The sequence below is a fragment of the Drosophila elegans genome, unplaced genomic scaffold (genome assembly GCF_018152505.1).
Source record: "Drosophila elegans isolate 14027-0461.03 unplaced genomic scaffold, ASM1815250v1 contig_183, whole genome shotgun sequence".
Taxonomy (NCBI): Eukaryota; Metazoa; Arthropoda; class Insecta; order Diptera; family Drosophilidae; genus Drosophila; species Drosophila elegans.
In genome coordinates this window covers 10,620,620-10,644,890 of record NW_024545550.1, presented here as the reverse complement: position 1 = coordinate 10,644,890, position 24,271 = coordinate 10,620,620, and the positions used below count along the sequence as shown (strand labels likewise).

Here is a 24,271-nt window from a genome sequence, read left to right as displayed (position 1 = left end):
TTAGCGCCATTTGAGGCGGAGAACCTGCGTCTCCATCCATCGGTAATTAGCATAAAAAATAGAACAGTGTTAGTTAATCAGTGTGATCATCGATACACTATAGAGGTTCATTATTTCCGATTTTATTGTGTAACGTTTTGTTCACGTCCATTGTACATACCATTAAATGGTTGATAAATCACATTCCACCACATGCCGAGGCAAGGACAAAAAAGCACAAAGTCATGCAGGACTATAAATTTAAGGAAGGAATGTAGCCTGTGTAAGCCGTTAAATACTCTATTGTGAACTTGAAATAATCCTTGGTAGCAATGCGGATTTAAAGTGACTGCAGAGACTGGCTTATCAAAGTATAGTAGTAGTATATAATTTCGTTGATATTTATACTGCAGTATTGACGATTTAAGATTTATTGTGGCCGAACTAGAACAAGGTATTTGGTTGAATAATTATAAATAAACAACCACAATCTAATATACTTTAGTTATCCGTAATGTACCTTATATATCCTATCGTTAATGTGTTCGACACACAATACAAAAGCCCACAAATGGAGTATACAATGCATTTGTTAACGCAAACAAGAAAGTAAATTCCGCGATGGGATCTGTTCAGTTATTTGTGGGGTGAAACTGAAACTGGAATGGCTACTCCATTAGAGCTAATCTCCGGTGTGCGTTGATTGTTTGCTTTTCGCGGGGCAGAAAAGTGTTTTGCGTTGGCTGTCCTGGTTGTTTTTGGTCGGTGGCTTTGTGGTCTTTGCCTGACTGGTGTGAAAACAGCCACAAAATGGCCATAAAACATTACCCAGCAATAATAATAACGAAATCAACCAGAGCTGAGCAAACCAAGCTCATAAAACAAACACAAACACCTCCCACGAGGGAGGCGACAACTCGACTATTTGTGGGGTATTGCCAGTTTACCTTCTGGCATTACAGTTGAGAGGGCAAACGCAAACACTCGACAAAATTACAAATATTCGAGCAATATGCAAAGAAACCATGTTTTTTGAACGAGTTACAATTATCTTGAATATACAGTTATTTAAGGTGATATCTGTGACTTCTTTTATCAGTTAAAATTCAATTCATCATATTTTAATATTTATATTAATATTAATATTCAATATTCCAAACATGAAAGAACATCTATGGTTTTTATAGTAATTAAATCTATTTACATGGATTTTGAGAAACTTTTATTTAAATCTTATTAAAATAACGTTTGATTACTTAACTTGTCTTCTTAAATGTCAGTCATTTATTTTTCCTAGTGCTCAAGAACCAAAACTGTTGGCCAAATTTGTGTCTTGGCACAGAAAGGGTGGCTGAAATTCCACCCCGGTCCTAAGTCAACAATCCCAGCAATTATAACCGGGATTTGTGCGTTGTTATGGCCACCTGCTCGGAATCTCTTAATGCAGCTGGAGTGCATCTCAGAGTCTCTGTAGGATGCCACATGCCGTCCATTAGTGTATACTAATGAGTTGGCCGCGAGCAAACTCCCGTTTGTCGTCAAACTTGCAGGCGACTCATTTGCGTGCGAGTAGCATTTAATTTTGGCACACAATGTGCGCTAATTGAAAGCCGCTCTCAGGTAGCTCCAGGTTGTTCCAGGTAGCACCACATTTTCATGCTCAGTTCATCTGGTTTCGGTTTGCCTTTTGTTGCCTGCCATTAAAGGCGAATTGCTGTCGCTTGGTTGCATAAATTGAAAGGAGCTGTCTGTGCCATTGCTCCTGCCGCTGCTTTTGCTGCTCGATTCATAGAAAATTACGTATACGCATTCGCACATGTCGTCGCAGTGGGAAAAACAGACCCACATCTGGTGGATGTGGATGTGGATGTGGGCGGCTGGGTGGATGTGTTGCCTGTATACTCGTAAATTTATTGCTGCCGTTGGTGCTCCCATTGTCGTTATGGCAGCATTTGTTGCGCTACTTTCAGTCTTCCAATTTGTCGTCGGCCAACTTTGGCCCGACGTATTTACTTTGCTGCCAGCCCTTGTCTATGCTTTTGGGACAGGAAACTCGTTTAAAAAAGGATTTCGGCCCAAATGCTGGTTTAGCTATGGCCTTCAATTTCTAATTTGAGCCCAAATTTGAATAAAATGAACCGAAGTCCATCTTACATAGCTCAAACAGCCCGCTGCCATCATTTTTCAGACAGATGAATTTAAATTTGGCAAATTGACAGACAGAGATACATAGATAATAAATCTATTTATCCCACTAACTATGCATATGCAGTAAAAGTCAGAGTTTTGTGAAAAGAATACTTGGAAATGAAATGCTTTGAATTGTTTCATATAGCTATTATACTATCAAAGTAGTAAAGTAATACAATATCCCACATTCTATGACTAAGTTGCCATTCCACATTCGGTGTTTTTCTTTTAGACAAACACATGTAGTCTATTTGATAAACCAACGAGATGTTTCGCAAGTTCCCGAAAAAAAATTGGCCGTTTTTGTGGCAACAGCAACTACGTCTCGTCCAAACGGTGTCTGAAGAAGCTGTCAAGCAACCGGAAAAGTCCAAAAAGTTAGGTCCAGACAGGCCTCCCCTTGTCGATCCACCAAAGGGTTATGAGCCCAATTGCAAGACCAAATTTGGACCACTTGATGACTGCGATCGGATCTTTCAGAATCTCTATGGACGCCACGATTGGCGATTGCAGGGAGCCTGTGAACGGGGCGATTGGCATCGAACCGGGGATCTCCTGGAGATGGGTTCCGACTGGATAATGGAGCAGGTGAGCAAGAGTGGACTGCGCGGACGTGGAGGAGCCGGCTTTTATGCGGGACTCAAATGGGAATTCCTGCGGCAGACAAAGTCGGAAAAGGTGCCCAAGGTTGTCATTGTGAACTGTGCCGAAGGAGAGCCGGGTACCTGCAAGGATCGGGAAATTCTGCGCCACGAGCCGCACAAACTGATCGAGGGCATGCTGCTGGTGGGCGTGGCCATGGGATGCGGCAGGGCCATTGTATACATCCGCAATCGGTTCTACAACGAGGCGTGTAACCTGCACTTTGCCTTGGCGGAGGCCTACCATCATGGTTTGGTGGGGGACAGTGCCTGCGGCTCAGGGATCAAGTTCGATGTGATGATCCAGCGGGGAGATCGGTACTTGTGTGGCGAGGAAACGGCCATGATCAACTGTTTGATGGGTGAATTGGGACGACCTCGTCGTCGTCCGCCCTTTCTCACCGAGAAGGGTTACTTCGAGCATCCCTGCTTGGTGATCAATGCCGAGTCCATTGCCGTGGTGCCCGCCATCCTGCGAAGAGGTTCCGACTGGTGGGCAGGATTGGGTCGCAGTTACAACACGGGCACCAAACTCTTTTGCCTCAGCGGTCAGGTGAACAATCCCTGCATTGTGGAGGAGGAGATGTCTGTTCCCCTGAAGGATTTAATAGACCGGCATGCTGGTGGCGTAAAGGGCGGCTGGGATAATCTGGCGGCCGTATTCCCAGGTGGTCTGTCCACACCCCTGCTGAATCCTCCGACGGCCGCCGAGGTTCTCATGGATTTCGATTGCCTAGCGGCGGCGGGCAGTGCTCTGGGCTGTGGATCCGTCATTGTGATGACCAAGGACATTGATCCTCTGGCTGTGATGTTGCGCTCCATTCAGTTCTTCGAGAAGCAAACATGCAAACAGTGCACTTATTGCCGGGACGGAGCCATTTGGCTACCGGAGATGTTCGCCCGATTCGTCAAGGGTCAGACACATCCGCACGAGATCGACTGGACACTGGCCATAGCGGATAAGATCAGGAATAGCAAACCCATTTGCGCATTGGCTTATAGCCAAGTTAGCGTGGCCGAGAGTCTAGTGCGAATGTTTAGCAACCAGATTGAGCAAAGAATCCTTAAATATGCTAAGGGATCTTGAACTTCCTAAATTTTTTGGCTATTTATCTATTTAATTTTAATCAAATCAATAATACTTTATATTTTGCAATTTGCTTTGAAAAATTACAAAACTGACATGTTTTATTAAATAGCAATCATTTGTCATCATAAATTATATTTTGTGCTTGCTCCCAGATAATATATAAATATAATATATATATAAATATAAGTCGATTTTATTAATGGGCGAATTGATGAGTTCTCGAAATGCAGAGGCAGAAAAAAACTTATGTACAAAATATTTTTTATGACCAACAAGACTTACGCCCACATTATTACTTGTACTTATATACGCAGTCCGATTTTCGCGACACACTGTTGCAAATGAATGGGGAAACTAAATAACTTGTTTGCTCTTTATTCTTCTAATAATTTGGAAATGACTTTTCCAGTAGTTAATTATAATTAAACATTATTAGTCTGCAGGAAAATCCAGCTGACCTATGAAATGTGAATACAAACGACCACTAAAACTTATTGTTCAACGATAGATAGAGATTTAATTAAGATGAATGGCTAGCTAAGCTCTGGCTAATGCGGTCAAAGAGAAATAAATCTTGGGCTACTTTCAGTGAGCACCACAATCCAGACCAGCCAATGGAAAAAATGTTTCTTCTCTGGGCTCGCAAATCAATGATGGCACACGGCAAATGATGACAGTTTAAACTACTATTCAATCCGGTCTGTGGTCGTCGCTTCTCGTTAGTTAGTTGGTTGCTCTTGGATTTCACTTTGCGGCTGATGAGAGCCATTATGTTGGCCATGTCCCGTCGAAAAAAAAACAACCAGGGAAATGGGAAAAAAACGTGAAAGATGAAAAGCATGTGAGAGTAGAAGTGTAGTGATGGAGGTGGGTCAAAGTGGCAGAGGACACAATGTTGACATAAACAAACACCAGGACATTTGTCTGCGCTTGAATGATTGCAGAGACAAGAGCAGCAAACACGAAAAGATTTAACCCCAACACAAGGCCGTGTCCTTGTGCTCCTTAATCGTGTTTGTGGGTCAGTTTACCCTTGCCATTATCCTTTCTCCGGCGGCTGCTTGCATTGCCAATAATCAGGGCCGGCCAGACACACTGCTCTTGGCCCCGCTAATTTGTTTGGCTCTCGGACAGCGCTGAAAATAGAGAAAGTGCCATCCGTATTTACGGGCCAGCAGCGAAAGTGTTATTTTTTCTTCTGTTTGAGTTGGCACATGCTGGCCAGGATCATTTCTCATCGCCGGAGGCAGCATCCTGCGTCAGTCTTATCTCAATTAGGGACCCATTCATCCAGGCAGGCGAACACTCCTGACACTTGACGACAGTGTCCGCAGAGGTGCCTCAAACCACAATTGGCAATGACTGATGGCCATACAATTAACAGTAAAGGCCACTTTGGGGTTACACTCTTAGGGAAATTTACAAAAAATAACTTCAAATTTTGATAACCCGTTGCAGAGTTATGCAGGATAATAGTATATAAATTAGATAATGATTAAAGAATTAAATGTAAATGCACTCTTATGAAAATAAAAAAAAAATTACTAGAAGCATTGGTAAACAGTTGCAGAATTACGCTGGATTAAAAAGGAGTGGTTTTTTTATGTTATACTTATATTTAACCAATTGAAAACATAATAAAATTATTTTTTAACTTTGATTTACTCGCATGGCCAAAAAAACGTGTTTAACGTGTTCTTTAACAATTTGTAAGAGTTTCTAATAGTATATCTGAAATAAATTTACAATAAATGGTTTTGATGCCAATATTACATATATATATAATGAAACACATTAAAGGCTTAAATGTGCTTTATGGATTGCACCCGTAATAGGATTAAGCCCATCAATCCAACTAGGCCAAATTGAACAAGTGACTGAAAAAATGCCACTTAATTACTTTTAAAAAAGCCAGTTTCTGTTTCTTTTTTGGCGGAAACACATATGTGTTTTTCTTCTGTAAAGAAAATTTTCAAGCGAAAGCGAAGAGGATTAGAATCACGTTGTAATGAAACAAGTGATGAGGACAACGGAAATAATGCGAGGCTGGGGTGAGGCCACTGTGCACATGCCGGGGCACATGGCTCCGGTTCTGTTTCTGGTTCTGGTTCTGGTTCTCCCGGAGGCAGACTCTTTCATCCTTGTCTCCTTTCCGTCGCAATTATTTACGCCCCAGTGGGGGAGAAATCTTTAAACAGTGACGCAAATGCTGGCTGGCGTATAAATTTCACACCCAGCACCCTCGTCGGACTTGACAGACTGATTGTGGCACTCAAGAACACTCCTCAAGTGGTGGTCCTCGTGGCACACTGCAAATTACAAAAGAAAACCGCTGGAAACTTGGCGACCAAGTTTGTTGCGAATAGTTGCGGTACTTAATCTGCGATTGATATGGCTTTCGCTTTTCACTCCAGTTAATCACATTGCCACCGAGTAGAACTCTTGCTTTCATCATCATCGAACGAACAACAAGTTAAAGCATCCCCAATAAATCGAGACAAACACGCACACACACATTGCCTGCCAGGCAATTGCTTATTAAAGTCCAATTATAAGTTAGAGCCATCATTAGGGGGTTCAAGGACCAACGCTAAAATGTCTTTTGTTCATGCATAAATTTAATGGCGCGTTATCTCAATTTTGTGCCTTACTGACTGCACAAAAGTTAATCACATGTGGGTGGAAATCGTATTTAGATATTGATTTTGTCGTCTACTAGCTGTTTTTTCTCTTCATCCTAAGTGTTCGTTGCACACATCCACCGCCCCAGCCCCAGCGGATTATAATGCTCGAGCATAATCTCGAATGAAAGCGAATGTCTTGAATTCCGCAAATTAAGAGCACCATCCAGACGCAGGACTTTTTCTTCGGCTCTACTTTATTTTTACTTTTGCTCGCTTTTCTGGCTTTTCGCCTTTCGTTTTCTGTTTCTTGGGGTGCCAGGGTGCCTCGTGTTATGGCACTTGATTCATGCTTAGCCGGAATACTTGGCATAACTTTTGCTGTTTCCAGCGCTTATTTTATTTCACTTTCTGGCCCAGCTCAGCCCCGTTCGATCCGCCCACTCACGTCCTGTCCAGAACTTTGGCTGCTTTTCTGGCCAGCTCGCATTACTGCAATGAAGAAAAGCTCAGCTCAGCTCAGCGCCCGTCCTGTCACTTGAGACGGATACGCATTCGGATTGGGAGACGGCGACGGCGACGGAGACGGAGTCTGCTGGGCCATGTGCCACATGCCCACGCACGGCTGTCCTTACAATGGGGAGGTCAAATGGAGTTAGTCAACAGTCGAAGGTTGCCCCAAGGGATTGCAAAGACTATGAACAAAAAATACACAAATTTGTTTGACATTTTGAACATTAAAAACGTTTTAAACATTTTATTTCCAAACTTCGTACAACTTTCGTATTTTTGGAGCTATCATATTTTAAGGAGTTATTTAAGAGCCGAATTTTGTCAAAAAGGGTTACATTACTCAACGAATATAAAACAAAAACTCGGTGTGGCATTTTGCACATTAAATATATACATGTTAATTATTAACTTCTTACAACATCAAATCCTTTTTTCTTTGATTGAGTCTAATTGGAATTAAAAGGACTTGCCAAGAGTTAGCATTGAGTGATTTATTAATTTGAGTTTTGAAAGACTAGCATATGTTACAATCTACCAGATAAGATTTTTTACTAAACTTAGTTTTAATTTCAACAGCATTTATTGGTTATACTAGCTTATGGGCTACGCAACCTACCTGAAAAAGTTAGTTAATCAAATCAGTTTCATGTAATAAAAAAGATAAGCACTGGGTAATCAGCAAATTCAGGCTGTAATTAGAAGAGCCACCACATAAACCTAATTATAAGTTCTCAACAGTTAATTTATGTTTTAAGTGTATAAGTGTTCCTATTTCCCAAGTGTTGCATATGAATTTGAAACTCTTTACCTGGTAATAATTTATTTAACTCTTTCCAGAACTACATCAACCGTTCCGCCCCGATCCGCCGACACCCTCAACTCGAGCTACACATGTTGGGTAAATTCACATCGAATCATGTCCAGGTCTACCACCAGTACTCGCGACCAGTGCCCGTAAAGAAACCCGTCAAGGTGAGCTCTTGGGGATCTTCAGTCTTCGTTTGTTTTCGTTTTCGTTTTCGTTTCCTTTACCGTTTTCTCGTCCTGTTTTCCGTAAGCAAACACAATTAGCATGCATTAACATTAACAAAAAAAAACCCTTTCATTGGCGTTCTTTGGAAAGCTTCATAATTGGGTGCAAGGTGAATGGGAAAATTCCGTTGTATTTATTTTGTTTTTCAATTTTGTGTGTCCTGGCTTTCGTTTTCGTTTCGTTTTTCATTTGTTTGTTTCGTTTTTATTTACACTGTTGCCGACGCACAAAGGCGGGTTTTTAATATGGGGAGCTTGTCTCTATTTTTTTTAGAGAGTTAGTGCTTTATAGGGGATTTTCTCGTACTCGTTTCCTGCATGACAATTCCCCTTTCGGAGTATCGACGCACAGCACCAATATCCTTCTGCATGCCTGCACGCCAAAGACAAAGCGAGACTCGCGATGCCAAGCCATAAATAATTGATATTTCATAATTGTTTTTCTTAACCCTGCAGGCCAAGAAGCCTCACTCGCAGGCGGAAATCAATTGAAGCGGATACCCAACGTCGTCGTCCACCGTCCACCGTCCAACGTTCACATCCACCACATCCACAATCCTCCCAATCCTCCCACACTCCTGTTTCAGTTGTTTATGTGTGCGTGTCTGTGCGTCCGCTGTGGACGATGTTGAAACAGAAGCGTTTGGCCAAGCAGAAACCCAAAGCGAAACCGGTAAGCGAAATCGAACTACCCAATATCGAGAGGTATCCGAATATCTTCTCCAACTCTCCTCCACCATTAACGCCTATCTCTTCAGGTGCTTTTAATTTGATCTCTATATATATTTCACCCATCCACAACCCCAAACTCTTCCTCTGCTCTGTGCTCTATAATTGCTATTTGACTGACTGCCAAACTGCTTTGTTGTGGAAAGCTTAACTATTTCGCTCTATAAATTACCTCTTGAGTTTTTCTCCTCACCCCTTTCAATGGCCTTGTTGGAAACTATCTAGTGTAGTTTGTAGTCAAACTATTGCCAGTTCTTGTTCGTAGTGTTCTTTTTCAACTATATCGTAGTAATTAGTTGGCCCAACTTTTTGGCCATTTAACGTATTTATTGGATATCTATTTTAAGTAGCTTGCTTCTTCACCTAGACTTTAGCTTACTTAATTAGGTCTGTTCTTGTTTTCACTTTTGCCACAACAATTTGCAAATGTGAATTAGTGCAATGACTTTACATTTCTGGTAATAGTATATATGTATATTTAAACATTTTAAGTGTTGGTCTTAACTTTTAAAATAGATACTTTTTTAAAGCTTACCCGGAATGCCGATTAAAAGAGAACTGTAGATTACATTAGCTAATGTTATACTTAAACAGTTAAGTATGTGTTTTAAATATTTTTGTTTTGTTTTGTTTTGTAAGTTGTTTTAAAGTTTTTTCATTAAGCCATTTGGTTGATGAATTTTATCTTTTATATAGAATACAATGAGTTTTGAAGATTATAACTGTGATTAGTTAATTGTTTAATTAAATAATGATTTACGATTTAAGTTGCTTTATGAATTGGTTTTAAAATAGCTTAAGATATATTTTGTTTGACTTATGAAGTACAAATACGAAAAATATTAGTACTAGGTAAATTCATTTATTTGTGGTTTCAATCAATCAATTTTATTTGTTTTTAATTTAATAAAAGATAAATTGCAGCAAGCAATATTTACGCTATATATGAAAATTAAAATGTTTAAAAATTGTCAAAATTAAAGTGAAGATAAGAACAAGCCTGAAAAATAATGTAGGGAAGAAAGTTCCAATTGCCGCCTGAAAGTATGCACCAAAACCAAAACTTTAGATGATTGACACCTGTTTTGTGAATGTGGTTGAGAGTTTCTGGTTGGGTTTCTAGTTTTCACTCTTCTCGGCCTTATCATCGAAACTATTCAACATTCTACTGACAGCTGCTTATCTGTGTGCAACGAGTTGGGGGCCAGCTGTTTTACTTATTCACCAGCAAAACTTCAAATATTTGGCCAGGGGGCCAGCATGAAAAACTTTGAAAATCAACATATTTATGTCTTGCATATTTTTCCGTTTACGATGGGCATTAAACGCTTTTGAACTGCTAAAGTTTGTATTAAAATTTTCTTAGAGTTCACATACTGAAACGAAACATTTTGAGATCGCTGAGAACGCTTTGAGTTACTCTCTGATGGGGCTTATCGCTCTCGATTTTTTTTCTGTATTTTGTTGTATTTTTGTCGATAATATTGCCGCTATATTTGCGCCGCTAATTGACACCGCTCGCCTTGGCCGACTGGCAAGCTCTCGGCGGCGATGGCTCAGTGCTCAACGCGGCTCCGGGCGAGCCAAGCGGGAATCGCTCGCTCCGAAAGCGCCTACACCGCGAGAAAAAAGGCGGTCTGAAATCGGAACAAAAATAACAGTCTCAAAAACTGTATGTTTTAAGCAAGAATAATGTTAATGTGTTTCTTTAAGAAAGAGTAGATGATTATTTCAATAAGTTTTCCAATAATCTACTGAAAACTAAATACTAATCTAAAAAACAACTTAAAAGTACTTTCTTTAATAAAAAACAATTTTTACTTTATATAAAAGTATCTGAATAGAACGAATTTCTTTAATATTTTGTATGTAAATGTTACAATTTGTTTAAGCATTTTACAAAAATTATCTCTGAGCTCTTCTTTTCTATACTCAACGTTTGCTTATTACACATCATTGTAATTGTTTAAAATGAAAATTCCAAAAAAAATGAACATTAATCTTTATTTTTAATTCAGACTCTTAATTTTATATTTATTATTTATTTTATAAAATATTCCAAAAATAAAAAGATTTGAGATTGTTATTTATTTAAAAACATTTTCAATAAAATGTAATTAAAGTACCGAAATACACATATCCGAACTCTGTCTCAAGAACGCACTATCGTTTTAAGAAATTTTTTCTCGGTGTACGCACAGTAAGCGTAGTTCGCCGGGAGATTAAATTTGTCGCGTGAGTAAGTTTCGAGTATGTGGATACCCCCAAACCCGCGGAGCAAGTGCATTTGGAGCTGACCATGTACTTCGAGACCAAATGGATGTTTGTGAGTAGACGAGCCCTGCATGAGTAATTGTATTTAATTGGCGATTGGAGTGCAGAGAACTGCATCTCGTGGGTTTTTAAGGTCTAACCGGTCTATTGGTGATTTGCTTGACATATCTATATTTGCTGTTTCGGTTTCGGTTTCTGTTTCTGTTGACGATGTCTCCGCCGTTCTGTTGTCGTTTTGTGTTAATCAGCAGCTGTCGACTGTGAAGTAGAGAATTCCGCTACGAAGTACTCTCGCCTGAGAGATGTCAATTTGGCTTTTAGTGGGAATAATTTACACTCTTATTGTTTGAAAAGACAATAAGTTGCCTGTGTGAATAAAATCGTCTCATTTCTGCCAGTTCAGATTAAATATTGAACGCATTTCGTAATTTACTTCAGTTCATTGCGACATTTTAACAACGTATACTAAATTAATAAAACAATAATAATTATCCATGTATTTTATATAACAAAAATAATATATAACTAACTTTAATTAATCAATTATTTATAGTAACAATTTTTTTTATGGGTAAGTTTAACTTCTTTAATAATGCCGAGGCCTTAATTGATAATACGATATGTTGGTATTTATATTGGCCTTCGATCGACATAAGTTTTTGAGTGAAAACAACCTCATTTTTACAAACTCATCTTGAGCAACTTATTTTGTTATTTGTTTTCTCAAGGGCGTTTATTGGAAGCTCTCGTGGAGCACAAATTGTACTTAACCCTTAAATTGTATCCTTTTTGAGTGGATCTTTAACAGCTCCGCTTTTGAACCAGTGAATAAACTTTGTGAGGGGGCAACTGAGAAGTCAATTTCGCACTCCTTTTGAGACTCAGCCATGCAAAAGCGGGACTTGGCAAATGCGCTGAATACCCCCATTGCCACTTCGCTCCACGAATCCATCACCACGGCGACGTCTTCTGGCGTTTTGCGCGAACGAATGTGGCACTTCATCAGCCATGGCAACAGCCGCAAGACCAGCATCAGAGCCCCGGAGCCACCGAGCTTCACCATCAAATTTTCCACTTTGCGAGCCCGCAAGTCAACAGCAGGTGAAACACTGAAGGACCATCCTTAACCCTTTCTACCGTTTATTGTTCGCCAGCTTGCATTATGCACGACCTGATGAGATGACGGGACTTGATGTGCGTATTAAGTGCTGTTTATGTTGCACAACTTTTATCGGGTTCGATAAGACAGGTGGCCCGGCAAATTGCATCCTGCGGCCGAACATCATCGGGCTGCGGTTTAATCCTAACAGCGAGTGCATCAATTTTTATGTCCGATTCCGGATGGTAAACTTAATTTGATAACCGCATGTGCATGGCTCTTTTAGTTCACTTCCATGGCATATTTCCGGGCTTGGCAATTGTTTCTCTGATTTCCTGTGGGAGTTCAAAAGCAAACTGCCTAATTAGTTTAGCAATTTCCCACCAGAAAGCCAAAGGGGTAAAATCTATAACCTCTGCCCCCCAACCAATCCATTGAAATCATGAATTCCAATGATGTGTTAAACAAAAGTTAATTAATTAAGTTGCTGCTGCTGTTATGGTGCTCTTATTTTATATTTTATATTTCATCACATCCAGTCGTCGGTCGTCAATGGCTATTAGCCATGGCTCTGTTGTTCTGCGCCCCGGCCGTTTAATTAATTTGAAATATGCCACATTTCCTTCCGCATCCACTGAACTGTGTTTTATGCCCACACAAAAGTTTTGTGGCTCTTCGGTTGCGCCGGAAGCAAAAGCTTTTATTTTAATAGACGCTGCATGAAACGGCCCCGAAGAGATGCCAACATGCATTCACATCCTGGAACTCGTATTATAAAATGGCGCATATATATGGCTATGCTTTATAAGGCTACACCGAATGCCCAAAGGTTTCGTTTCGGCAACAGATAAGCATAACACATTCTTAATGTTTCGCCCCACTTTTTGCGGCTCAGCTCTCTTCCCTCGTCCCTCATTTCTACTGGGGGGCTAAAAGTTTAATTGGTTTTCCTCCCGCTCGGAGAAAATGTTCGGGCGTGTCCGTGGAAACTCGTAGTTATGAGTTGTTAAACTTTGCCCGACCATTTTTATTCAGTTTATGTAAACTTGCAGTTGATGTGTCGTTTTGGCAGTTAGAAAACCACATTTGAAACTATTTAAAACTGCATGGAGTACATATATACTGAAATCGGAAATGAAAATTCCTCCGGATGGCAGCTAAATAATTAAACTTTTTATCTCTCACTAACCCTTTGTGCTTAGAAATATGATTGAAGTTTAACTATATATGTTTAGAGTAATGGAATATGTTGTCTTGTTTATGCTTAAACTATTATTGAGTAGTCGTCTGCTAATGAATTAGGGTTTACTTTGTAGATCTTCTTTACTATATTCTTCTCATTTGTGTTGAACAATTTAAATTTAATAAACTAATTCATTAACAGAGGTTTTTGGTTTTTAATTATTCAAACAATTTTCGAGTGAAGTGTAGACGTGCTTTGTGGTCATTTTATGGTCTTAGTCCTTTGTCCCCAATTCAAGTTTGTGGTAAACATCATGAATTCAGTGTGTGAGCTTGTGAATTTGAGCCCCACCTGTTACCACCACCTGCAGTTGTCAGCCACGTGTGTGGCCACCTAGAAAGTGTAGTTGCGAAAGTGCAGTTCAGACGCTTTCCTGGTGGCTACTTCAGTGCTAACTGCAGATGTAACTGCCAACGTTTTGTATCAACACCAGGCAAAGTACTCAGACCAAGTCTGTCCTTCACAATAATATGCGGTTTTCAAAAGTTAACTACGGGCCAGAAGTGTCAGGATGACTTACGGTTGATAATTGAAAGCTAAGTCAACCAGTAGGTGCATACTTTCAGGACAAGTAGCCTTAACCTTCCAAATTAGAATGTAAAACTTAACACTAATAATATTAAATCATAAAATAATTAGAACACATTAACACTTTGAATTGAGCACCTTTTGTCAAAGAATAGTTTTAATCAAAGCGGTCTGGTAGTAAGTCAACTTAGTTTTGCCCCCACACAAATGGTATTCCGAACGCAACGGAGAAAAGCGTTTTGTTTCAAGCCTGAAAACTAATTTAAAAATCATCATATTTTTCTTCTATTTTCAACTTTGCTTTGCACAACACACATATCCCACATATGTACACTGACACGCCAATCTTTGCGTTACTCAAAAACACCCAACGAAAACGTGGTCCTTTTAAAATATATATTTGTTTTCGACCTTGATTTGGATTTGATTTCGTTCTGCGACACAATGAACAATCCTTATTATACATTTAAATTATTGTGCTATGATATGTTAATTAATCTTTTTTGTGTTTTCACACTCTATTCTCCCACATACACCCGCCACACCACACAAAAAATAACACCCAAAAAAAAAAAAAAAAAAACAACAATGAATAATTTGCAAACCACGAATTGTTGTTGAATTTTCAATGCACCATTTCGTGTGTCTGTGTGTGTGCGTGCGTGTTCAAAATTGGCGTTCAAAATTGCACAAATGATAAAATAATATATGCCAATATTGAAACATCAAAAACAACGATTACCACGACCTCTAAACGACGACAATAAACCAAATCTGCAATGTGTTTGTGACACGTAAACGTTAAAACAACTTGACAATTGTAAAATCTAAATGTCACTGTCCACGTACACCCACAAAAACAAAAACGAAAACAAAAAAAAAACCATACCGAAACTAAACCAAACCAAACGAAACCCTTAAAGATACCATGGGGACTGAAAAAAATCTGTTGGGGTCTGATAAATATAACCGTGCCCAGGGTAAGCAATCAACATTCCACTTTAATTTGTATATCATTTAATTGTTTTCGTTGTTCGTTCGCCCACAATTGCTGTTGTTAATTATAATTTGTTTTCTTAAATTTATAAACCTAATCGTTTGCATTCGTAAAATAGCCTACTAATGTGCACTTAACCCATATGCTAAGAAAAGGTATTTTAAATCAGTATTTCATTGGATTACTGAACTAGAGGGCAGCAGCGCTTCCTTTCATTGAGCTGCCAAAGGTGATTAATTAACTGAATTATATCAGGAATTCCACTTAGTGGATTGCGCTTACGAAGTAGACACTCAATAGTCGATGGATTGTGCTGGCAATTCCGCAAATTAAATAGCATTTGTCTTAGACCATCAATTATTTACTAAATCAGGGCAATTAATTTAATGTCCTTGCACCTAATTTCCAGAATTTTGGCCCAAGTCCAACTGCCACTAATCAAATTTTGGCCAAATGACAATTTGGCAGGCCACACAATTGCTCCTGCCAGCTGTAATAATGTCCTTTGGCTGGTATTCTTGCTTATTAGGCGGCATTATTGAAGGTTATAAACTTGTCCAAACCAGAATGCTTCATACTTTTGGGCGCGTGGGAAAATGGAGCGAGAAGCTTTTCGATCTAAAATGAATCTAGGTAGATTAAAGGTAGTTTTACTTATCTTAAACGAGAGCATTATCCCATCCACCCACTGGCATTTGGGAGTGGAAGTGGGAGTGCGAGTGGGAGTCCCTAATGGAGGTGGCCTCTCGCAGATTGGCCATGAGTATATGCGGCTTTCGGCTGAGCCGACCGAAAGGTGAGCTGCAGGTGCGTGTCAGTCGAGATTGGCCTGTCGCCCGATTCGGTTGCGGATGCAAATTCCGTTGCAGCTGCTGCTCGCGAACCGCTTCAAATTCAATTAATTAGAGCACATTAGCGGAAAATAGCGTATAAAACCGGCGGGAGAGCAGCAACATCATCATCATGGTGGTAACCGACTCGCCGCTTGCTCCGCACAAATATCTGCGTCGAATTTCGAAGGACTTCTCCACCGTTCGGAGATATAGCAATACACCGGCTGTCGGCTCGGTGCGTGCCTCCACATCCGCCTTCATTGCGGCGGAGGCAGCTGCCCATCTGCCCACTTGTGGCACCCCGTCACCCAGAAGTCTGCCCTCCACGCCACGAGGCATTCGCCGGCGCCAGCGGATGCGGAAACGCTCCTCGGTCTCCTCGACGCTATCCAAAGTCCTCATACTCAACGTACGGGATTTGCTGAAGGCCCATGCCGGCAGTGAACCGCTAAAGGAGGTAGGCAGGCAGTCAAGCAGGCCCAATCCGCCACTATACACTCTAAAGCTCTCCCTCGTAACCACTGGGAATCCCATGAGCTGTTTGCTCTGAGTGGATTCAAGGGGCTGGCTAATCCCACATTGACTCTGCAAAGTTTGCCACTTTGGCTTTTGTTTGCCGCACATAATACCAAAGTTGCAGCTAGCCAAAGTTTTGATTCGAAATTGGAATCAATTGTGCGGGTGCCGGAGGATTAAAGTCGTCATAAAAACGTGACTTCGGTTGGCTTACATAGCATAAACGGCTAAAAGTGCATAAAAGCTGCCAATCACGTAGGGCATTTTAGTTGCAATTTGTTTTTGAAAAGCTAAAAGGACTAAGAGATGGCCAGGCATTGTTAGTTAATGAGATTTTTTACTCTTGGCTAAAAAACTGTTATAGAACTTAACGCTTAAAATTCGTATTTGAATACCTACCTGAATAACAAAGTTATTTAACACTTTGTTTGTTTTGATTTAACCCTTAATAAATTTGGTGCAATATAAAACGTACTTTTTTTTTTAAGATTAGCGTGTTTTAAAACCTAAAACCAGCAGTGCCAGCTACATTTGAATTATTTTGTTGTTTGTTTGCATAATTAAATATTGAAACTGGGTTAGCTCAACAGTGCCAAATGTAAATATATAAATTAAGAATGTAAAAACCAACGACAACCCCCTCACCTACATTGTAAATATTTTATTCTGTAAATGCATACGTTTATTTGTTACATTCGTTTGTTGTCAATTAACCAATTTGTTTTTTCAGTAATTGTTTTTGAATTAGTAATGTTAAAATAGTGATTGTATTGTGTCGTCGTTGTTTATCCCCACAATTTGTAATTACTAAATAACTATTGAAAACTATTTGCATTTCAATTAGTTGGCTTATAATTTATTGATTTAAATCTATTTATTCAAACCTTCTTCACTGGGGCTACTTAAACCAAACTAAACTCAACTTTTGGTTGACAAATATTTCTGATTATTTGTATATTGCATATTTTAGGCACCCTTAATCCTCAATATCAGTCATACTCTATGACTCTTTCGTTGATCTGTATACTTGAATTAATCTTTTGTTCCCTTCAAGTTTATTTCCATTTGCTCCTCTAGCTGTATATTGAGTGTATAAAAAGTGTAACTATGCGAATTCGTACTAAAGAGGTGTATAATTTGTACAAATAATATTTTAACCGATTTCAATTTTGTTCAATGCAGCACCAGCCGCGTAGTTGGATCGAGACCAATTTCCAGAAGCGCGAGTGCATCAAATTTATACCATGCCCAAAGGACGATACAAGGTAAGTGGGGTCTAATTTCATTTATTTGCATTAAAATACATCTCATAAGAGGCAGCAGCAGCAAAAGACGAAGGCAGACTAAGGGTCCAAGTCCAAGACGAAAGCTTTTGACCCAGTTTCGCATATCAAAAACGCTTGCCGAGATGCAGTGGAACGCCAGTGGCCCAGTTCCCTACTCCATTGTGTATTTAGTTTCGTTTTGGGCGTTAGCATTTATTGTTTATTATGACAGGCGCTGTCCCAAGAACCAGCAATTGAGATAAATGCGCCACAAACCGGGCGGCGGCCTTTATGATGCTGTTGCTGATGCTGATGCTGATTCTTATTCTTATTCTGTTTCTGATTCTGATTCAAAACCAGATCTAGAAACAGATTCTGGGTGAAAGTTTTCAGCACAGATAGCGGAGATGGGTTTATGGCCCCTACTGACTTTACACGACTGTTATCAGCACTTGGCTGGCCAAATATTTGCTAGCTGGTCTACAGTTTTCCCCCGCTGACTTTTCACGGCAACCGGTAGCTGTCAGTGCCGAAAGCATCTCCATTAGTTGTCCTCAACGAGTTGACTTTCAGTCGTAGTTCTATAACTCAAACTTGACTAATTAAAAACAATTTCCCAAAATTTCTCTTCATCATTCATTTTTTGAACATTTGATATGCTGGGTATTTTGGTTAAAGTTTAAATCGACATTTCGCTTTTTCAGGTAATTTACATTTTTGGCAAGCTTTCAAAAGTTTTGTCGAAGTGGATTTCAATAAAATGTAATTAAAAATCGAGTTAATCAAAGTATAAACTTTCCGAAGTTATTTACCTAAAATGTAACATTTTTCTAAGTACTTATAGCATTTGCAGGGAATTTTGATTAAAGTTTAAATGGAAATTTGGCATTTTTAAATAATTAATTTTTTTGGCAACCTATAAAGTTTGGCGAAGTTAATCTATAATTAAAATTTAATTTTAAATCGAATTATCAAAATTTAGACTTTGTCAAAAGTTGTATTCCTCAATATTTTTATAAGTAAAAATTTGGTATGTAACATTTTTCTAAGAACTATGCTATAAGTTGGGAATTTTGATGAAAGTTTAAATGGAATTTTGGTATTTTTAAGTAATTAATATTTTTGGCCAGCTATAAAGTTTGTCTAAGTTAATTTATAATTAAAATGCAATTATAAATCGAATAAATCAATGTCTAGACTTTATCCAAAGTTATTAACCTAAATATTTTTATAAGTAAAAGTTTGCAATGTAACACTTTCCCAAGTACTTGCCAAACCTGATTTAATTTCATTAAACAGTGTTACAAACAGAATGATTGTACAATAAAGTTCAAACCCAAAGACTTCATAATTGAAATTTGTAATGTAGCACAATGTGTTTCAAGTCGGGAAGTTTGTTCTGTATTGGGCATGCTTGCCACACATCACTCGCGACCGGTGAAATGTGCCACAGACACGTGTCGATTAATTTGATTATATAATTTCTATTCAAGCCGATTTATTTGGCTCAAGCGGGAATTGCCACAGGGAGGCTGTGTGTGTGCGTGTGTGTGCGAATGTGTGATTGGGGGCTCTAATTGAAATGCATTATTTAGCAAACAATTTTAAGCACCTGACAAGAACATCAGCTGGCAAGCAAACAGACAGTCAGTCGGGTCGGGTCAGACAGGTTCATGTTATTGCCTCTGCGTTTGCTGCTGCCATATTTTTCGGGGGCCACAAAGCCAAACACTAAGGCGCACACGGGCGTAAATAACGCTTTATATCACACGTGGGCATTGCAAACAAAGTGACAGGTTAAGGCGGATGCGTGTGTGTTCTTCTGGGGGGCGTGGCGGCGTGCCTGTTGTTTGCCCAGTATCATTTTCACCCACGCATCAGTCAACACATTCGATGGGCGGATCGGTCAGGATGTACTCAGGATATACCTGCATGACTTGCTCCTTAAAGCTGTAGTGCTCGTTTTTTTGTTTTTTAAAATAAAATGAACCTACTATCTGAAGTGTTAAATGTGATATTTAAATGGGGCGTTTTTTTTTGTTGAAAGCACATCAAGCCGTTTATTTGGATATTGGCTTGTCTCAATTTTCCTGAATTGAAATGGACAAAAACTTAATTATATTGGGAAATTGAGAAATGAAAACGGGAAACGAAAAACGAAAAAGGGGAAAAAAGACCCCATTTTAATGAATACGAAGTTTAAACGCTACGTGTTGCTTTTTTTATTAGGAAGTGAAAGTCATTGTGCAAAAATAAATAAATTGAATCTGCTTCAGATTTCCTTGCGCAGATTCTTTAAGATCTATAAATTGTATTTTGACCTAAAATTATGATTTAATTAACATATTTATTAAAAATTAAGGCTTAGCAAATATTCTTAAACTTGCTTAAAAATTGCTTATATGTACCAAACGAGTTACAAATATTTAACTGAATTCTGATAATTGATTAAAATATTTAAATTCTCTTTTAACAATATCCAAACTATGTTACGATTCAATCACATTCAGTAAAGACACTTTTATTATAAATTCATCTGATGGAATGATGAAGCAGAGCTCAGATGTTCTTATATAAATTAAAATGTACCTTTAAGTACACAATAACTTGCAAATATTAAACTGAATTAAGTTATATTCCTAGTTTTTAAACAAAAGTTATTAATGTGAACTAAGGTTCTGAAATTGACTTACAAATATTTAACCTTAAAGCGTTTATATAAATGAGCCCAATGAACACAATTAAGTTATATTCTTATCTTTGAAATAAAAGTAATGTGAATTACCTTTTGCAGATGCTGTTGTGGCCAGGCCCAGATCACGCATCAGACGATTCCGGGAATCGAGAGTGGGTCGCCGGGAGACCTCTGGCTGCCCACGAAACACACCCGCCCGCAGCCCACAGATGCCTACGGAACCATCGAGTTCCAGGGTGGCGCTCATCCCACAAAGGCTCAGGTAGAGGGAAATCGCTTTTAGAGCGGTTTTTTTTTATGACTTTTGGTCGTGTGTTTTTTCCAGTATGTTCGCCTGTCGTTCGACACACGGCCAGAGCTGCTGGTGCAGCTATTCACCAAGGAATGGAATCTGGAATTGCCAAAACTTTTGATCACCGTGCAGGGCGGCAAGGCCAACTTTGATTTGCAGGCCAAACTGAAAAAGGTGAGCAGGTCTGCAAATGGCGGGGCCCAAACTTTTGCCCCGAAACCCATCCCGAAAGCAACAAAAGTGCCAGAAGAAGGGTCGTGTGTCACACGCTAATTGAATGGCCGTGGCTTCCTGAAACGGAAACTGATTTCTATTTGATTCGCAGGAGATACGCAAAGGACTGCTGAAGGCGGCCAAGACCACGGGAGCCTGGATATTCACCGGCGGCACCAACACCGGTGAGCATTCCGTTTCATTTAAGTTTTATGAAAGGACACTACCCAGTTTTATGGCCGACGATTACGGCCAGGTCAAACTTAAATAAGCACAAAGCAAAATGAGCAAGGAAAGCGGGCAGACAAGCAAACAAACAAACGGGGGCCCGGGAAAAACTGAAAACTTAAAGAGGAAAACGGAGGAAAACAGAGTGTGGATGAGCGACCCCAGTTGAAAATTAAATAAATAAAATCCCAAGCGGAAATCACGCAGCCAGTGATTGTACACACTTCAACTGCTTGCCCGTCAACATATTGTGCTACCCAGTAGGCCAATGTTTGGGGTATACTGGGACCCATTTTGGGAAAGGGTGCAAGTGGGTTATCCAAGTAAATTGGATTTTCCAGGTCACGGAGGGTGGACATGAGTAAACGTTTTTTCAGCACTCTCTTTAAATGAAATTTCTATATAAGCCCCTTGCAAATAAGAATAATTTATTATTCAATTTGTTGGTTAAAATGTTATTAAGTGAGTGGAAATAATTGATAAAGTCCCAGTTTTCATTAATCAAAAAAAGTTGGTTTTTTGTATTCGCATCAGTTTTTACATATAAGAAAATACCAACTTTTTTATTCCTATATGACGAAAAACAGCGGTGGCTTCAGTTGTTTATTTTCATGTTATTATACAGAAAATATTATAAAAGGAAAAGCATATTCGCATCAGGATCCCACGTATATTTTATTACATTTTTCATTCGACTGCTTTTCGTCCTTTTTTTTTTGTTGTCGTCTGGGTTTTGTGCTTGAGTTGTTATTAAATTTTAGACACATCCCCCCCAACTAAGATATAAAAATTTGGAACTGCAAAGAGCGAGGGGGCGGTAAGACTATCGCAATCCTCGACGGAGACCAACTTGTTTACGCACTTGCTCAACGTGGCTTGGTTTTTTTTCGCTCCCAATCCAGGCGTCACCAAGCAAGTGGGCGACGCCCTGCTCCTGGAGGGACAGCAGCGGACAGGACGAGTGGTCAGCATCGGCATCGCTCCCTGGGGCATTGTGGAGCGCAATCACGAGCTGCTGGGTCACAATCGTGAGGTGCCCTGCCACAGCATTAGTTCGCCCAGGTAATGCATATTTTATGGCACCAATCAGTGCCTTAAACTCACTGACTGCCTTGCTTGACTACTTAGCTGTTGCAATTCCCACTGCAATTAAATCGAGTAACCTGTTGCCTTTGCTCCTCCCTTTTGTAGATCCAAGTTGGCCGTGCTGAACAATCGCCATGCCTACTTCCTGCTGGTGGACAATGGCACCCAGGCCAAGTACGGCGCCGAATTGATCCTGCGTCGCAAGCTGGAGAAGTTCATATCCAACCTGAAGCTGCACCCATGTAAGTCGGCGACAAAAGCCACAATGTGACAGCTCGACAGCACAAAAGGCCAATCAGGCCGCAGATTGAAGCTCCTTGTCATCGGAGGCCATTGAGAGCCATTTCTTTTCATGGCCAATGCCGCAAGCTAAGCTCCGGATGGCAGGGACTTTCTGGCTGATGTGGCGAGCTATTGTCGGGCGGTTTTATTGCACTCGAAAAAATACAATAGGACATATATAATGAGGTTGCTTTCTAAAAAAACGATTTCTTTTGCTTGACAGTTAGACAGTATTGTTCCTATAACAAAAAACTAATAGTTAATGCATACCCTTAATGCATTAAAATTACATTTTTTAAGCTGTTTAATGTTCAAAGAGATTCTTATCGGAAAATATATTCAAAATATATTTATTATAATAATATAGTATATGCAAAGTCACTGTGCATTTTCTTTATAATTCTTTCTAAAGATAAGTCAGCGTTTTTGTATTAGATTGGTAACTAACACATTAACATAACCAGTTTCCTAAGACATTTTTAAAATTTACTTATACTTCTAGCAAAGAATCACTGGCTTAAAACAAACGGTATACTGAAATTTATTTAATTTCTTTTAAATAATTTCTTTGCTTAAAACATTAAAATCATTTTTTGGAAACTTTTACAACTCTTGGGAAAAGTAGTTTCTTAGTTTCAATTCAATAACATTTTTTGTGTTAAGCTATACCGCAACTCTATAATTTTTTTGTAGTATAATCTTCTCTCTTCAAGTATGCAAGTGTTTATTTCATTAGAATTCTCAACAAATACGTTAAATTTTGTTAATTTAAATAACGAGTTACACATTTTCGCTGAGTGTTTCGACACCACACCAGGTGAAGAGTCATAATCGACCTGTTGAACCCCCAGTAGCGGCCTGCACCCAGTGAATCAGACTAATCCCCGTGCATGTCCCCCGTGGATTGCCCGACTCAAATCTTAACCTCTTGTGCCATTCTCCCGTAGTCACACATTCCAGTACGCCCGTCGTCTGTCTGGTGATCGAGGGCGGCACCAACACGATACGTGCGGTGCTCGAGTACGTGACGGATTCGCCGCCGGTTCCGGTGGTCGTATGTGACGGATCCGGGCGTGCCGCCGACCTGCTCGCCTTCGTCCACAAGTGAGTAATGCTGTAGATTCCCATATTCAATATGCTTAACCTTTAAGATATATGCCATTAAAGAGTAAAGTTTGCCGTGTATCGTGGGCGAACTTAATGAGAAACCGCAGTTTGTGTAAATTTAATTAAGAACATGCTGGCATGTCCTTTCACCCGGCACGCGACATTTGGCAAATTATTTAAATTTACCCAACACAAGCCTACTTCACCACAAAAAGAAAACAGGGTACCGGGGAACGAACCTTTTCGTTTGTGTGCCGCATTTAATTTTGTTGTTTAATTAGTCTGAATAATTGGGCGCCCTTTCTCGAGCTGTGACAATGCTGTGTCTGACAAAATTTGTACGCAGATATGCCTCGGATGGCGAGGAGCAGCCGGTGCTGGAGTCAATGCGGGACTATCTCATCGGGACCATTCAAAAGACCTTCGAAGTGGGCCTGGATCAATCCGAGAAACTCTATCAGGAATTGCTGCAGTGCACGCGGAACAAGAATCTGGTAAGATAATAAGGGAATAGAGGGTTTTTTTTCATTCTGGGTGAAAGTTCTGGCTATTCTAAGCTATTACTGACATTAAAATTGAATTTCCTGAAACAATATTTAAGCGTGAGCCACCAAAACAGATCTCGTAATTAATTGTAAAGCTGGTTAGTAAATTGATGTAATTAAATTATTGGCTCATGATTTGCCTTTTTTTACTTTTTTTTGTTGGCCACAATTTAATTTTATTATGAGCTTAAAAGGTGAGGAAAAAAATGGATTTTCAACTACGATTGGAATGAAAGTGTGGTTAGGAGTGCTATTTCCATTGAGTTATTTATT

General features: G+C 39.5%; 2 protein-coding genes across 21 annotated transcripts in view; both read left to right on the top strand.

Annotated features, from left to right (window-relative positions):
- Positions 1-24,271, top strand: part of LOC108144346 (transient receptor potential cation channel trpm) — a 52,219-nt gene that overhangs the window by 8,860 nt on the left and 19,088 nt on the right. For 2 of the 20 annotated variants that reach the window (XM_041707504.1, XM_041707503.1), the window contains exons 3-12: positions 7,872-8,006; positions 17,468-17,550; positions 20,345-20,507; positions 20,571-20,711; positions 20,863-20,935; positions 21,881-22,040; positions 22,170-22,306; positions 22,849-22,875; positions 23,294-23,450; positions 23,800-23,947. In XM_041707504.1, the coding sequence (XP_041563438.1) occupies positions 7,926-8,006; positions 17,468-17,550; positions 20,345-20,507; positions 20,571-20,711; positions 20,863-20,935; positions 21,881-22,040; positions 22,170-22,306; positions 22,849-22,875; positions 23,294-23,450; positions 23,800-23,947 (1,170 nt within the window). In that variant the 5' untranslated portion in view covers positions 7,872-7,925. Of the gene's footprint in view, positions 1-7,871; positions 8,007-8,522; positions 8,740-10,350; positions 10,468-10,918; positions 11,122-14,862; positions 14,920-15,759; positions 16,227-17,467; positions 17,551-20,344; positions 20,508-20,570; positions 20,712-20,862; positions 20,936-21,880; positions 22,041-22,169; positions 22,307-22,848; positions 22,876-23,293; positions 23,451-23,799; positions 23,948-24,271 lie in introns of those variants that run through there. The other 18 variants (XM_017269088.2, XM_017269086.2, XM_041707510.1 and 15 more) reach the window with 12 other exon arrangements.
- LOC108144348 (NADH dehydrogenase [ubiquinone] flavoprotein 1, mitochondrial) lies at positions 2,347-3,989 on the top strand. Its single transcript, XM_017269096.2, has one exon. It carries the CDS (start codon positions 2,437-2,439, stop codon positions 3,895-3,897), a length of 1,461 nt encoding a protein of 486 aa, XP_017124585.1. The 5' UTR covers positions 2,347-2,436; the 3' UTR covers positions 3,898-3,989.

Coding starts and splice junctions, on each gene's coding strand:
- LOC108144348 (XM_017269096.2), top strand. CDS start 2,437: ATGTTTCGCAAGTTCCCGAAAAAAAATTGGCCGTTTTTGTGGCAACAG.